Source organism: Labrus bergylta, chromosome 12 (genome assembly GCF_963930695.1).
Source record: "Labrus bergylta chromosome 12, fLabBer1.1, whole genome shotgun sequence".
Taxonomy (NCBI): domain Eukaryota; kingdom Metazoa; phylum Chordata; class Actinopteri; order Labriformes; family Labridae; genus Labrus; species Labrus bergylta.
The window spans coordinates 11,987,170-12,000,555 of record NC_089206.1 but is presented as its reverse complement, the minus strand read 5'-3'; the positions used below and the strand labels follow the sequence as shown (position 1 = coordinate 12,000,555).

General features: G+C 42.1%; 2 protein-coding genes across 8 annotated transcripts in view; one reads left to right on the top strand and one right to left on the bottom strand.

Moving 5' to 3' along the window:
• The window catches only part of dock3 (dedicator of cytokinesis 3), a 49,891-nt gene extending 43,660 nt beyond the window's left edge, over positions 1-6,231 (top strand). For 2 of the 5 annotated variants that reach the window (XM_065960952.1, XM_020629523.3), the window contains exons 43-54: positions 231-317; positions 446-625; positions 710-793; positions 879-995; positions 1,217-1,338; positions 1,490-1,625; positions 1,835-1,916; positions 2,182-2,297; positions 2,492-2,576; positions 2,672-2,794; positions 2,993-3,075; positions 3,378-6,231. In XM_065960952.1, coding sequence (XP_065817024.1) covers positions 231-317; positions 446-625; positions 710-793; positions 879-995; positions 1,217-1,338; positions 1,490-1,625; positions 1,835-1,916; positions 2,182-2,297; positions 2,492-2,576; positions 2,672-2,794; positions 2,993-3,075; positions 3,378-3,992 — 1,830 coding nt within the window. In that variant the 3' untranslated portion in view covers positions 3,993-6,231. Of the gene's footprint in view, positions 1-230; positions 318-445; positions 626-709; positions 794-878; positions 996-1,195; positions 1,339-1,489; positions 1,626-1,834; positions 1,917-2,181; positions 2,298-2,491; positions 2,577-2,671; positions 2,795-2,992; positions 3,076-3,377 lie in introns of all 5 variants that reach the window. The other 3 variants (XM_065960950.1, XM_020629521.3, XM_065960951.1) reach the window with 2 other exon arrangements.
• Positions 6,232-8,973: 2,742 nt separating this feature from the next.
• pcbp4 (poly(rC) binding protein 4) overlaps positions 8,974-13,386 on the bottom strand; it is a 40,524-nt gene continuing 36,111 nt past the window's right edge. For all 3 annotated transcript variants that reach the window (XM_020629548.3, XM_020629547.3, XM_020629549.3), the window contains exons 13-14: positions 11,853-12,022; positions 8,974-9,927 (exon numbers count right to left, since the gene is read on the bottom strand). In XM_020629548.3, the coding sequence (XP_020485204.1) occupies positions 9,582-9,927; positions 11,853-12,022 (516 nt within the window). In that variant the 3' untranslated portion in view covers positions 8,974-9,581. The remainder of the gene's footprint in view (positions 9,928-11,852; positions 12,023-13,386) is intronic.

The window sequence follows — 13,386 nt, the reverse complement described above, 5'->3', positions numbered from 1 at the left end:
CACACTTACCTACATTTTGAATCAAACCACAACAGGACTCTTACTCGTCACTGAACTGACCTACACGCTACACGACAACACTGCTTTGATTGTAACACTCTCCAAAGCCTGCTTATATGCTGTATCTATTATTACATACAGTCTGCTCTCCAGTGGACATTCCTGATGTTACATGTGTTTGATTGTAGACTGCATATAACCCCTGTTATCGCTCCCTTCTTGGTGAACAGAGTCTTTGGATTGAGAGAACAACCCTGATCCTCTCCCGTCCTCTCCCTGGGATCTCCCGCTGGGCTGAGGTGGAAAGAAGAGAAGTGGTGAGGAGTTCAAACATTTATTCTCTTTCATCTCATACTTCATATGTGCCTCCTGAAGGACACCAGACAGTCTCCTAAATCTCTCTTACAACGGATTGATCAGGTTAAAGGAGTATATTTATTTCCAGGTGGAGGTGAGCCCTCTGGAAAATGCCATTTATGTGGTGGAGAATAAGACCCAGGAGCTGAGGACTCTGATCAGCCAGTACCAACACAGACAGCATCATGGCAACATCAACCCGCTCAGCATGTGCCTAAATGGTGTCATAGATGCTGCTGTGAACGGAGGCATCGCAAGATATCAGGAGGTAGGGAGAAATAAGAGCGTGAGTTAATTGAATTAGATTTTTAATTGAATTAGAATTTATTGTTTGACTCCTCCTCTTCAACAGGCCTTCTTTGATAAGGACTACATCAGCAGTCATCAAGAGGACACAGAGAGGATCACACATTTGAAGGATTTGATGCAGGAGCAGGTCAGACTCACCTCTAAATTTGATCAAATGTGGAATTGGAGGCTAAACAGACTCACATCATTTTTCATTTGATTTCACATAACAGGTGCACATTCTCGGAGTGGGGCTGGCTGTGCATGAGAAGCTGGTGCATCCAGAGATGCGGCCCCTGCACAAGAAGCTTGTGGACCAGTTCCATATGATGAGGACAGGATTACATCATGTGAGTTGTCCCACATGTGACTCAGTCTCTTGTTATTCTGTTATGAGTTGTTTCATTCTTATTCTAGCAGGCAAACAAGCACATTTCTGCATTTGTAACACATCTGTTTTTATATTCTATATAAAGTGATATAAGTGGGGCTGAATGTTTATATGCAAGTGTTTTATTGCGTGTATGAGCAGTGTGAATATTCAGAGCAGTATATGGTTGGCTCCCAGCAGGGAGTACCTGGTGTTGATCGATTCGGCCAAGCTGGCTGCCAAGGGGTCAACTCTCCCAGAGGCATCCTCTCCTCACACAGTCACATGAGCCCTGAGAGCGTGCGCCTCATGCACCGACACAGGTCAGCCCCAGGCACACACACACACACACACACACACACACACACACACACACACACACTCTCTCTCACACACACACCTAACCCACACAACTATTGGCACATAGAGATTAATATGTCTTACAATGTTCCAACATCATCTGTGTCCTTGCAGCCCTCTGAACCTTCAGGGTTCCATCCGTCACTCGTCCTCCTCCCTGTCCTCTCACACATCTAGCGAGGCTGGAAACCTTGTCATAATGACGGACGGTCTGATGGGGGAGCACCCTGAGGAGGCGTTACACATGCAGGTAAGGCTCAAAGTAAAAACCTACACTGAATAAATGTAATGTAATTTGATATGAATGTGCATTATAAAGTAGGTTTAATCGTTAGCTTTCCATCTTATAGATTGTATATAAAGGCAGATACACCAAATACAGCAAATATGTTTTCTATTATGGGATATTACTTAAAATGAGAACGTTTTGTTATATTAAGAATTGATTTCGTTTTGCAGCCAAGCCCCTCCTCCTCCAGCCTGAGCTCAATCCGCTCTAACTCTTCCCAGATTATTAACTCAGCTCCCTCGAGTGCCAGAGGTAAGTAACACAGTCGCAGACAGACACACAGGAGATGGTTACAGAGACTGAGGTGGTAATAACTTTGTACTGCTTCACCTCAAAATGTCCATATCTCTAAAGAGGTCTCTAGAGAGATTGTATCACTATTTAATGCTTGATAGATATTTAAAAAATCCGACAACTCATATGTAGAGTGTAGGTAGACACAAATACTTGCATTGGTATGATGGAGTTACATTTTTGTGACATAAATGTAATTTCCCCGTGTGTTTTTCTTGTCCAGGCTCTCCTTCCTTGCCTGATAAAGCCAAACACAACAGAGAAGTGATGATACTGTTGCCGTCTCACCGTGAGAGAGCCAACAACTCCATGTACTACAATATGGCAGAGAACGGACAGGTAGGGCAGATCAACAGCACTGTTCTAATGTGCCACATGCAACATGTCTGTAATAAAAAAAATAGTTTCCCTAAATATGTTGTGACGTTAAAAACATCCAAAGGAAATACTAAAGATTCAGATAAGATTTAATCCGCCACAAAAACAACCGATTTTTTTTTACTTATCATTATACACGATGTTGCTTTCTACAGAACAACCACATGCAGCGTGCCTTACTCCAGCAAGTCAGCCCCTGTAAGCCGTGTGTGGACCCTCACATGAACCTACCAGAGAAAGGTAACATACTGTACACTGACAGGTTGATGCATACAATATTGTGTATGTAACATGCATCTGTGTGTTTGTTGACATGTTCCTGTTTTCCCCTCCAGTCTTTCCCAACACTCCCAGCAGCTGGAGTCTGGATGGAGAGAACAGGGAGCATGTGTCCTACATGCAAGCTTCTACAGGAGGGGGGATAATGCCCCCAGTCCCACCCAGGTCCTTCCCACCAGGTACTATGACGTCACACTCGAAGATTTAAATAGAAAACTGCTTTTAGATTTACTTTTCATTTGACCTGCAGGTGTCAACTTGACAGATATAACCTGATACTATGAGGTGTATGTTGGCTTTTAAAGGCTATTGTAGAATTTAAATTAAGACCTTTCAAACTGTGATTCTAATAATTATCTCTGAATTTCTTTTCTCAGGACACTTCCTGATGCACTGTGATGCATATCACCACCAGAACAATGACCCTCCTCCTGCTCTGCCTGTCCGGTCACTTCGAAAGGTACAGACATCAGAGGATATTATATTCATAAAGTCAATAAAAACAGAATTAGAACCTTATAACTGAAAGCAGACACAAACCCTTTTCTAGACTTTTTTAAGCATGTTTTCGTAGGTTATGTTTTGTGCAAAAGGCTTTAAACTTTAATCCCCTAAAAATGATCATTTAAAATGGAGACCCTCAAGTGGAGTACAATGCAGATGTAAATGCACGATGTGTGTTAAGTTTTTTTTTTTACTGCAAAGAGTGCTGAAGTTTGAGACAATTACACCCAAAGCAAACACTTTTTTTTGTCTCTCCAGTCTCCTCTCCACCCGATCCCCGGCTCCCCCACCAGTCCTCAGTCAGCTCTGGGTGGCAGTAATTCTACCCTGTCAGGCAGCGCCAGCAGCGGCGTTTCCTCTCTGAGTGAGAGTAACTTCGGTGGACAGTACCCAGACCCCGGCCCCATCAGGAACGACGCCTTGGAGCCTCTTCCCAGTCACCTGTGGTCCCCGCCTGACGAGTACCTGTCCTCCCCCTACCTGCACATCCACTATGGCGGATCGGAGATCGACTCTATGGATCCCGTCCGCCCATTCCATTACCGCAGCCCCTCCTCGCATCCTCACCCCCACAACCACCCTCATCCTCATGCTCACGCCCACCCTGGGATGGACGGGCACTCCCATGGGCCGCCGCCTCACCACCACCCTCCTACTCACGGGCCCCACCACATCCCGTACCGCCGGCCTCAGCCTCCAGCCGTGCCGCCAAAGCCCTACCTGCGAGAGGGCTGCATCCCTGAGGAGGACCTGCCTCCTCAACCTATCCCGCTGCCCCGCAGGATCTTCCACTCCCCTCACGGCCACAGGGAGGATCAGGGGAAGCACCCATGGGAGCAGTGCATCAGTGAGGAGCACGAGGAGACGCAGTGATGGGGGAGGCTGCAGCCACGTTTCACTGAGAGCTTTCTCTTAACTTCTTGCCTTCACTTGCTCTGAGTTGCAAGGGCAGTCACAGGAAGACTGTTGTGTGTGTCAGGTTGACTCTTCTGGGTGCACATGAAGGCAAGAAAGAAAGTAAGAAATCTCGACAAATCTGCAGAAAGTACAGGCACAACTGCCCTCACTGCGCCGTGTGGCCTCTTACAAATGTTTAAGAGAAAAGAGTCTGTTGGACATTTACACAGACTAACTTTGTTCAGAATTGATATTGATTGTACACACTTGTACAACTTGTCTGTGAGCATGTTTTTTCATCTGAGAATAATACAACAGTTTTGTGAAATACGACAAAGATCACACGATCCAGGTGCAGTATAAGCTCAGAACTCCCTTCATTCTTTTTGCTTTTCATGTCACCTTCACAACAATGGGGCAACACCAGGAGGATATTACTCACAGTGAAGTGGCTTGTCTTGCTTTCAACGCTTCATATACAACATATACGAATTCTTATTTTATTTTGATAAATAAATGCAAAATACATTATAGTGTTTTCAAAAGGCTTTTGTCCGTTTTTTTTTTTTCGAAACACTGTTAAGTGCTCCTTAATAGTGAATCATATCAAATGGCACACTGTAAAATGTGTTGCTGTCAGGCTGTCATTAATCGCAGGTCTCTGGATTGTCCCTGTTGACCGGCATCTCAAGGGACATAAAACTCTGTCACTGACGATTTTCCCTCCCGTACCCATGCGTACGGGAAAACCTACGTGAATGTATTCAGATGAGATGTTCTATTTGTGTTGCACAAGCTGCAATGCTGGTTTTTTGTTCAAGTGCTTTAAGTTCAGTCTATGTTGCAGAAGTGTGTATCTGTCTCTTTTGTGTGACAAAGATATCTCCAGGAGAAAGCGTGGACAAGACAGGATGAAACAAGAACTCTCCACATCCCACCACCTGCTGGACGCTTTTAGATAACATTGACACAGCTCCCTCTCTCTTCCTCCCCTCCTTCTTTTTCCTCCCTCCGCATGGCTGTCAGACAAGATGAAGCAGTGAGAACGCTGCACCTGGACAGCTGCAGTGGCATTGCGTTGAGTTTGAAGTTGCTGTCTGCACCCCTACCCCCTCCCATCCCAAGATGCAGAGTGAACCCCCTCTCAGACATCATTTGGAATCACCTACCTGCCTTAAGTGCACTCAAATGCAGTTTGACCTTTCATCTGGACTGTGAGAAGCTCATTTAGCGACAGCCGCCGTCCTTTCCATTCTCACTAAATGCTCCCTGAAGGAAAAAATCAGATATCTACCTATGGTGATGTTGTGTATGGTTTTGTCCCGCTTTGGTTTCAGATTGTTGTTTGGTTCGTAGCGCTAATAATACTTCTTCTGCCTGCGGCTCTTTCTCAATCACCTTCTGTTGTGTGAAAACTAAAGATGTGTTTCAGAAGACTGAGAGAGAGGTTTTACTTTTTGTGGAGCAGAAGGAAAGCGCTGTTTATTGTGATGAAGTGGATTTGGAAGGATATAGCTAATATTTTAACAATTACTTGTTTTCCTGGTTGGTGTTTTTTTTTTTTCTTTTCCGCAGGTGGATGCTTTGTGTTTCTGTACATCAAGTTGTCAGCTGACTAGACAACATCTATTTTTGTATGTGAGATCATCAGTTGTGTGAACATATTTCAGAAACTGTACCGAGACAGGAGGCCCGGGTACTGCATGAGCTGCTGTACTGAGTATGGAGATGGACCTGAGGTTAGATATTAAATACAGTATACGAGTATCTCTTGTGAGCTTGGCGCTGTTGAGGATAAATGGTGACTGAAGAGATACTCAAAATATAGGTACAATAGAATTTTTCAATGTAAATTCTGTTATTGTACATACAGCAGTATTGTGAAATATTTTTGAGAATTATTGCAGAGGCCCAGAAAAGGTTTATTGTTGTTTTGTGTATATACATGTACTCCAGAGATCAATGTAATTGATAAATATCTATAATCAATGTTTGAAAAAGGACAAAATCCATTAGACTGTGGCTGTCTCCACCGTTCTTGACTTTGAGTCCTCTCATATAAATACTTTATACACTTTTCAATGTGCTTTCCTGTACATATGGTGTTAGCATGATCAAAAGTGTTTGGTTGTAAAAGTGGTTTTCCTACTCCCATAACTGCTGTGGTATGGAATTCATTAACGATGCCAAACATTAAAGACAATCTTTTATCAGCTCAACTGTCCTCCTTACATTTCCTATGCTGTGATGTGGAGCGGTGTGTTGAGTGGACAGTAGAGGGCGATGTTTGTCACAGAAAAAACATTAAGAAGATGTAAATGTGGTGAAATGCAGACAGTTGTGATTGTGTGTGTGTGTGTGTGTGTGTGTGTGTGTGTGTGTGTGTGTGTGTGTGTGTGTGTGTGTGTGTGTGTGTGTGTGTGTGTGCTCCTGCAGTGTGAGAATTGAGATATTTCTCCTTTAAAGGCCCTTGATATGTTGATATAAATGAACCAAATGACAATTTGAAGAGAATTACTTAAAACAATCACCTGAATCTTCAACCTTCCCCTCTGCTTTATAGACAAGTGCAGCTCTTTGTTCAGCTGTCAAGCCAAACTGAACTGTTTCTTTTCACTGGCAAGGCTTTCATAATGTTGTCGTTTCCCCCCCCCCCCCAGCTCAGCAGGCTGCTATTTTAAGAACGCAATCAAAGAAAACCATTTAAAACATTAACATTTCTTCCCAGTGTCGATGGACAAATTTAGCAACTAGCTTGTGATAAGGATGTTTTGAATCCTGAGTCAATAAAATGGCTGTGTAGCTGCTAATGCTCCAGCAGAGTGAAAAGAGAGTCCATACATGTCTCATATCTGCCATCAGGTGAGAGGAATGAACCATTCAGATCGATAATGTTGCTCTGTAATGGTTTGATATTTAAAGTTACAAGCCTTTCTTGAAACATTTTAAAAGTTTGTAGCACCAAAGATTCATTGTGACTAATGTTCACTCCAAGAAGTTACACTGTCATTTACTGACATTAGGGCTGTAACGAAATCATTCGGGTAAGTCATGACATGAGCCATTGTTGGTCAAATGTTACGATGTTGAGTCAGAACGACAGAGGAGTGTATTCATCAGTTTCTAAAATTCTTGTCTTTCATCATTTCATATTCAGCTTTTCAACTGAACAATGTTGTGTTTCTATTTCTCTCAAGCTAGCTGACAACTAATGTGTATCACAGTGAACTCTGTGCATATGCTGAGTCCATTGTTTCATTATAAACTAGTAAAGCAGAAGAGGTTGTCGTTTAAGCAACCAGCAAATATACAGTTGTGATTAAGTAGGTCAAACCATCTGCAACTAGTCAAAAGGCTCTCTGTACTGCACAAGAAAAACGTCATGTCGTGTTCTTGTCATGTGGCACTAGAGCCAAAGCAAATGAGAAAAAAAAAGTGTAATGAGCAGCATTTGAAAAGTAACAAGTCACTATTTAGTGTGAAAATGAAACAAAGCACAAGAACCTCCAAATTGTACTCGAGTACAGTAGTTAAGAAACATCCCTGACAAGTGATGAAAGACAGACTATAAAGTCGAAGTCTTGGGTCGCCTTGACAGCTAAGGTCCCTGCTCTTCCCGTCTGGAGCTTCACACTGTCACTACTTTGATATTCAAATGAATCATAGCTTGATGTATGGCACTGCAGCCACACTGACAGTTGAACTTTAGCTGTAAGGCCTTAAATAACACGGTGTGTTGGGAAAAAAAAAAAAAGGAAGATTGTATAAACAGATATTATGAGGATGGATCTTTTTACAAGTCAATTTCCAGCAGATTAGAAATCAGTACTGATGTGTGGCCTACAGGTGGCATATGCGACCCAGAAAAACTTCCTAGAGATTAATTGGAAAAGATCTGAGCCCTATGAAAATGCAAACAACCCAGATTTGAAAAATATAATCCAAGTATAACTTGTATACGAAACCGTAGAAGGGCAAATGACGATATTTTTATCTTGTTCTGCTGTGCTTTAATGTATAACGTTTTAATAGTCAGTAGAGATAGATAGATGGATGGATAGATGAAATAAAAGAAGCCTTTCATGTTAAAAGAGCTCAAGGCTCCTCCCTTTAGCCTCGCAGCTTGTTGGACTTCAGTTGAATATTACTGGAGTTGTAGGCGTGGGCTGTGTGTGTGTGTGTGTGTGTGTGTGTGTGTGTGTGTTTGAAAGCGAGTGTGTCTTTGGTAACAATGAGGACTGTGTGCACTCTCAATGTCTCACAGATCCATGATGCAGACACAGAAAAAAAAAGGGAAAAAAGAGAAGAGTTAGGATGAAAGGATCCTCGCTGCCTCTCTGGAGGATGATGATGCTGTGGTGCATGCTGATGCAGAAACTGAATTCCATTTTTTACAGCATCACTGTGGCTCCCTCTCATTTTCTCCTCTCATTTCCATGCCGTTTTACTTTCTCCTGTACAAACTCCACTGCTAAAATGTCTCACTGTATTTTGTCTTAAGGGACTTACAGTGAGTAAATTTAGTATACGCTGCTCTCTCCCCACAGAACGGTATGTGTATTTTTTATTTATTTTTTGTCAGTGCACACTTGTGTGTTTTTTTGGCATGCAGGCAGAACACTTTAGTCTTCTGGGGTTGCTCTGTCTCATTTTGCTCTTATTGTTTGGGGCTCAGGAGCACAATGATGTGAAAGCCATCTCGCATAAATTCTTGCAAGTGGAAAGACAAGGTGCCATCAGGCCTGTCTTCAAAAAGAAAACAAAAAGAACCTGGATCCGGCTTTGAATCTCTTTGTGTCCTCGTTTTTCCTCAAACATGTGTTCATGTGCGGCTGCTGCTTTATTAATTTGACACTGATTGGGTTCAAATACTGTTTCTACTGCCTGTGGAGGAAAATGAACAGGCTGACACGTTTTTATGGCACAAAAGAAAGATAAAAACTAGGACACAAATATATCCGGAAACAAAGACTTTTAATAAATGAAACAATACTAATAAATAAAGATTAAACAATTTGCACATTCAAAATAAAATCCAACAAAATGAACATAACACTGAACAGTAAAGTACAGTACCATAGCACAGATTATTAAAAAAAAAAAACCCTCAGACATTTACAAATTTTCTTAAAAACTTCCAGAGGCAAACATAGACATTGTATAAAAGCATCATACATGAGAGCATTTGTCATCTGAGTATAATTTACAAATTTTATTGAGGGATAAATACTTGTAACTGGTCTCTAACCTGACATACACGTGTGAAAACTGATATCTGAACACATGTATCTCAAGTTAGAGAACACTTTTTTTTTTTTTTTTTTTTAGTGATCAATAACAGTGATGAGGTGAAGATGAAGCAGTCCATCAATGCATGGGAAACTCACAAATTATCTATAACTGTAAATAACTTTTAATAGCTTTACCCACATCTCCATTGGTCTCTTCTCTGTTGGTGCGTCATAGAATAAAAGTCAAGAGCGTCTCTGCCCGCGAAATATGGCTACATCAGGCGATTGTGGAAGAACACTGCAGCTGTCATTCATCTCCAGACACGCAGCTGGATCAGTAGGGAGCAAACTTCTGTCTCTCTGGCTTTTTGATGCAGTTGGCTGTAGAGATTTTGGCGGTATAGGCAGCCAGAGTGGTATGGGAGGGTGCTGCGGTGACGGCCACAGCAGGGGCTGGGCTGGACAGAGTCAGAAAGGGGACGGACTTCACCCCCAGCAGGCCTGAGAGGGGCATGGCACCATACGGGTTGCCCAGCATATGAGCTGGGGTCAGGGCGCCGACGGTGGCCAGGGTGGGTTGGGGGGAGGCAGCTGGGGAGGCTGGCTGGGTGAAGGCCATGTTGAGGTCGACCGGAGCTGCCATGGTGGCTGCTTGGGCCGTGGATTTGGCTGTCTCTAAACTATGAATGCGGAGAAGAAGTGGAAGACATGGAGGCAAGAAAGAGAATGAAGATTAGAGGATTACATTGTTGCTGCAACACTGTGGGAATGTTCTCATTATTAAAAGGGAACAATACTGACTCTACACATCAAGGTCTGTTAACAGGAGTTCACATGTGAACAATCATGTCTCATTGATGTTAATGGTTAACTCTTTCATTAATAAAAAAAACCCTTAACATTGTTTTGTGCCCTCCCAGCAAATTAAATTTCATCCAGGCTCAGGAAAGGTTTACTGATTTTGTCCTGTACATGTGTAAGCAGTGAACGCGAACAGAGAAAGGACATCTTAGTGTTGCACAGTGTCATCAACATGAAGGTGAAATTGAGCCTGTAATTAAAGCCTTCCCTTATGTTGTACATAGAAAATAAAAAAGGACCTAAACTTGAACCTTGAGGGACACCACTGGAAAATTCTAAAATGTCTGATAAAGACCAGATCTTAGCTATTTGTTTCACCATTTGATCCGTTAAATAATCCTGGAGTATCTTAAAACTTTTGTTTCTATTAAAATATCTCTTTATTGATACAGCAATAGTTCATAGTTTACAGAGTAAAATGTTTTCGACAGATCAACAAATAAAGCAGCACAAATTTTCTCTGTTTCCCAAAGTATTGACAATAGTATTGAGTACCAGCTCAGATACTGTAACAACGATGTACCCTGCACTGAAACGTGACTGTATATCTGTTTGAATGTTGTTCGCTGCCAGAAATAGTTTCAGCCAACATTTTTCTCTTCCAGTGAGAAACATGCTGTCTTCGCTTAGAGACTATTTTTGTGGAGGAGCACAGAGGACTGATAGAGAGCTTCATCACATGGTACCAAGACAACCACCTGAAGCTCAAACTGAGAATAACCAGTGAGCTTGTGATGGACTAGCAGAGGAGCAGATCACAATATCTCCTTTTGTTCCTGAGTTATAGATTTGGATAGTTGCCTGGGAAATGTTTTTTTGCGAACATTTAGATATGACAGTAAAGTTTATCTAAAACACTTTAGACATAAAATGTTATCACGTCACAATTTTATCCTGTTGGGCATTTGTGAGAAATGTTATCCTAATTACCTTGCGATTTCTTGAGTTTTGTCCAAAAAAGTTTGTTGTGATATCTACCACTCGTGAGGCAAACATAAATCTGGGGTATGTCTTTCAAATTCAGTTATTTTTTATTGAGTTTTATAATGTTTTGTACATGCAGAATATGAAGCTAATCTAGACAAAACAAACGAGTTAATGTTCTTTTGTTCCTGACAAAGAGTAATAAACAGGACTTGAGGGTGATTGCATTAATCATTGACACAATCTTTCCTACTACAGGGTGCTCTGCATTATAATTACCAGGGGGAGGTTTTATTTTTCAGTCCAAAATGAACTGAACATTAAGAAAAGAAAACAGGGTTAAGATTTCATCTTTATTTATTGCCATTGTCATTATTAAAGTCACCAATTTATTATGTTGATGTTCTAATTTCTACATCGTCTCATTTATTTTTATTTTTATTCCATTTACTAGTTTAACTTCTTTTATTTGTATAGACGACTTTGAGAGGGTAAGATTTGTTTTGTTTTTTTGTCATTTTATAAGCACAATAAGCTTTCGTCTTGTATTGTGTTAAAATATTTAAAAACCAGAATAGTTGATGAAACACAATATGCCAGAGCTGCACTGCAGACACTGAATTTCAACTAAGCAGCTTCTCTGTCATGCAACACAACCAATCTCTCTCTCACTCCCTCGAGGCCAATTACCAGCTGCACAAGGACATACCTCATTATCACGTATCACTCTATCGAGTCACCTCTGACCCTTTCAACCAATGCCTCTCTCTCAGGCCTGTACTCTGCATGATTCGTTAGATTTATGTACACTGGGTCTTACCAGGAGGTAATGAGGTACTGGGCCAAGTTGATGCTGACTGGTGTTCCTGTGATGGTGACATGACGGTCACTTGTCCCGTCCAGCTGGCTGCCGATCTTTATCTGAGCTCCGGAAACCTGCCTGATCTCGTTGATCTTAGTGCCCTGCCTGCCGATAATCGAGCCGATCAGCTGCAGGAGAATAGAGATGAGACAGATCTGGTCAGCTGAACAGAAAAATGAATCATTCTATAGATGCACTGAAGAGGAATGGTTATGCTTTACAAGAAATTGGGTCAATAAATGAATAAAGCCTGAGATGGAAATGATTAAACAGACTTCAAAAGAAGAAAAAACACAAGAACAAAAAACAGAAGTGTACAGCACCGTTCAGCTGACTTACAGCAAACCACTTCAAAAATTGAAATTACATTGTCTTCAGCGGATTGCTCATCCATCATGCATGTCAAAACCACTTATTCCCCTCTTACCCCTCTACCCCTGAGTCTCCCTTAATTGCTTCTGCACGTGCACCGGTAAAAGAGACCAGAGAAGGCACATTTGCCTCTCATTAATCTGAGTGGCTAAAAGGTTATTGATTCCTCAGAGTGGTGATGACTTCCCAAACAAATCACTTCCCAAACACACGCTGGCGAGATGCATCTCTGCACTAATGGAAAAACATAATGGGAAAATAACTCTAATATATAATGTACAGTCCCGTCGGCTTCTCTCTCTCTGCCGGGAGTAGATTAGACAATGACATGGGTTTTATTGTACTTCAAAATACATTATGAATATGTTGTGCTTTCATTAGCCAACATGGACCCCCGCCTATTAACACGGTTTGAGATTTAACAGAGCAAGAGTCGGAGGAGTGCATATCAGCTCAAGTGCAGGGTGTCAGGGCTCAGTGACAGGGTTATGCTGCCAGATATGCATGTGAGTGGGGCAGACAGTGATGAAGTACTTGTCGTATTTGTGTTAGTCTGCGTGTGTGTGGTGGCAGATTAACGGTGGCTGACACATAGGTAGAAATACACACATGTGCACATACACAGTGTCCATGCCGCACTTGTCCCTGCATTCCTTTCCTGAGAAGTAAGCAGCCTGTTCCACAACGTCTGATTTGTCACACAGCGACCTGGTTGGTCTGACCAGCTATTATTGGCTCAGCAGATTATTCAAGGGAGGGGGGCGGAGCCAGAGAGCGACAAGCCTAAAGAGCAACTCCAGAGACAATGGCCACTACGGACCTCAAATCACAGATAACGTCCCCCCCCACCCACTGAGACCAAGAATCTCCTCTGGACGCTGGCTTTTAAAGCAGCTGTCAATAGACGCCAGCTGTCAACAGCTCAACCACTTTGGTACTCATGACCTCAGACAACAGCATTCCTGTATGAACAACCTTAAAAAAACACTTTCAAAAATGCAGCCGGAGCTAAATAAATCACACAGGAGGCACCTCAGGTATGCTGGCTGCGGTGATTATTTTTTCCTGAGCATACAATCATTAAAGCTGCTTCTGCTCTTCATACAAGTGGCCTATATAT